The sequence below is a fragment of the Penaeus monodon genome, chromosome 34 (assembly GCF_015228065.2).
Source record: "Penaeus monodon isolate SGIC_2016 chromosome 34, NSTDA_Pmon_1, whole genome shotgun sequence".
NCBI classification, from domain to species: domain Eukaryota; kingdom Metazoa; phylum Arthropoda; class Malacostraca; order Decapoda; family Penaeidae; genus Penaeus; species Penaeus monodon.
The window spans coordinates 6162004-6162725 of NC_051419.1; the positions used below are offsets into that span (position 1 = coordinate 6162004).

The 722-nt window shown below is 33.9% G+C and overlaps 1 protein-coding gene across 1 annotated transcript in view; it reads right to left on the bottom strand.

Annotated features, from left to right (window-relative positions):
- The window catches only part of LOC119594544 (sec1 family domain-containing protein 1-like), a 13709-nt gene that overhangs the window by 1642 nt on the left and 11345 nt on the right, over window positions 1-722 (bottom strand). Inside the window, exon 13 of the mRNA XM_037943575.1 lies at window positions 105-248. Within this exon, the coding sequence (XP_037799503.1) occupies window positions 105-248 (144 nt within the window). The remainder of the gene's footprint in view (window positions 1-104; window positions 249-722) is intronic.

A 722-nucleotide genomic window follows, 5' to 3' on the forward strand; every position in this document is an offset into this window, starting at 1 on the left:
ATACATGTCAAAAATACCAGGCATAACACCTTATATAGCATTCAGTGCTTAATACAAGAAGTTATTTTTTGATAAATTAGCATTTTCCACTCGATTCCACAAACCTGGAATGGTGTTCTTGTTCGTGCTCCAGCCACATTGCCATCTCCCGGTCGTAACATCTTGGGGTCAAAGTACTTGTACTCTTTCTCTTCTTCACTGTTTTTCAGCTCCATCAAATGGTCCACAATTCTAGTAATTGGCAATTTCTGGAATGAGTTGTGAAACAGTTTAGTTATATTAACACATGGAAATTGCCTAATTAGTTCAACTTTGCGACTTTGTTTTGGCCAATATATCTTTCATACACAACAGTTATTTGATAGGAGATGAAAAAATCCAATTTTTTTTCATTATGCACTACCCCCAATCCTTATTTTATATTTAAATTTTGTTGACAATTTCAACACTCATCATCTCTAAAAGGAAATTCTGAGGTTTTCAGCTTAATACTTGGGCTGAGCAGTCATTGATCATGTTCTTGCATAACTCATTAGCCAGACCTTCTCTATTCTAAGCCAACAGAGGCTTACCTAAAGGCTAATCCCCTCACAATCTATTCATTCACTCACAAGTGAAAAACATTATATACATTATGTACTTCATGATTTCTTATACTTTTGTATACATTCCACTAAGAGACAACATTACATTTATAAATTTCTATCTTTTTCAGTAACACT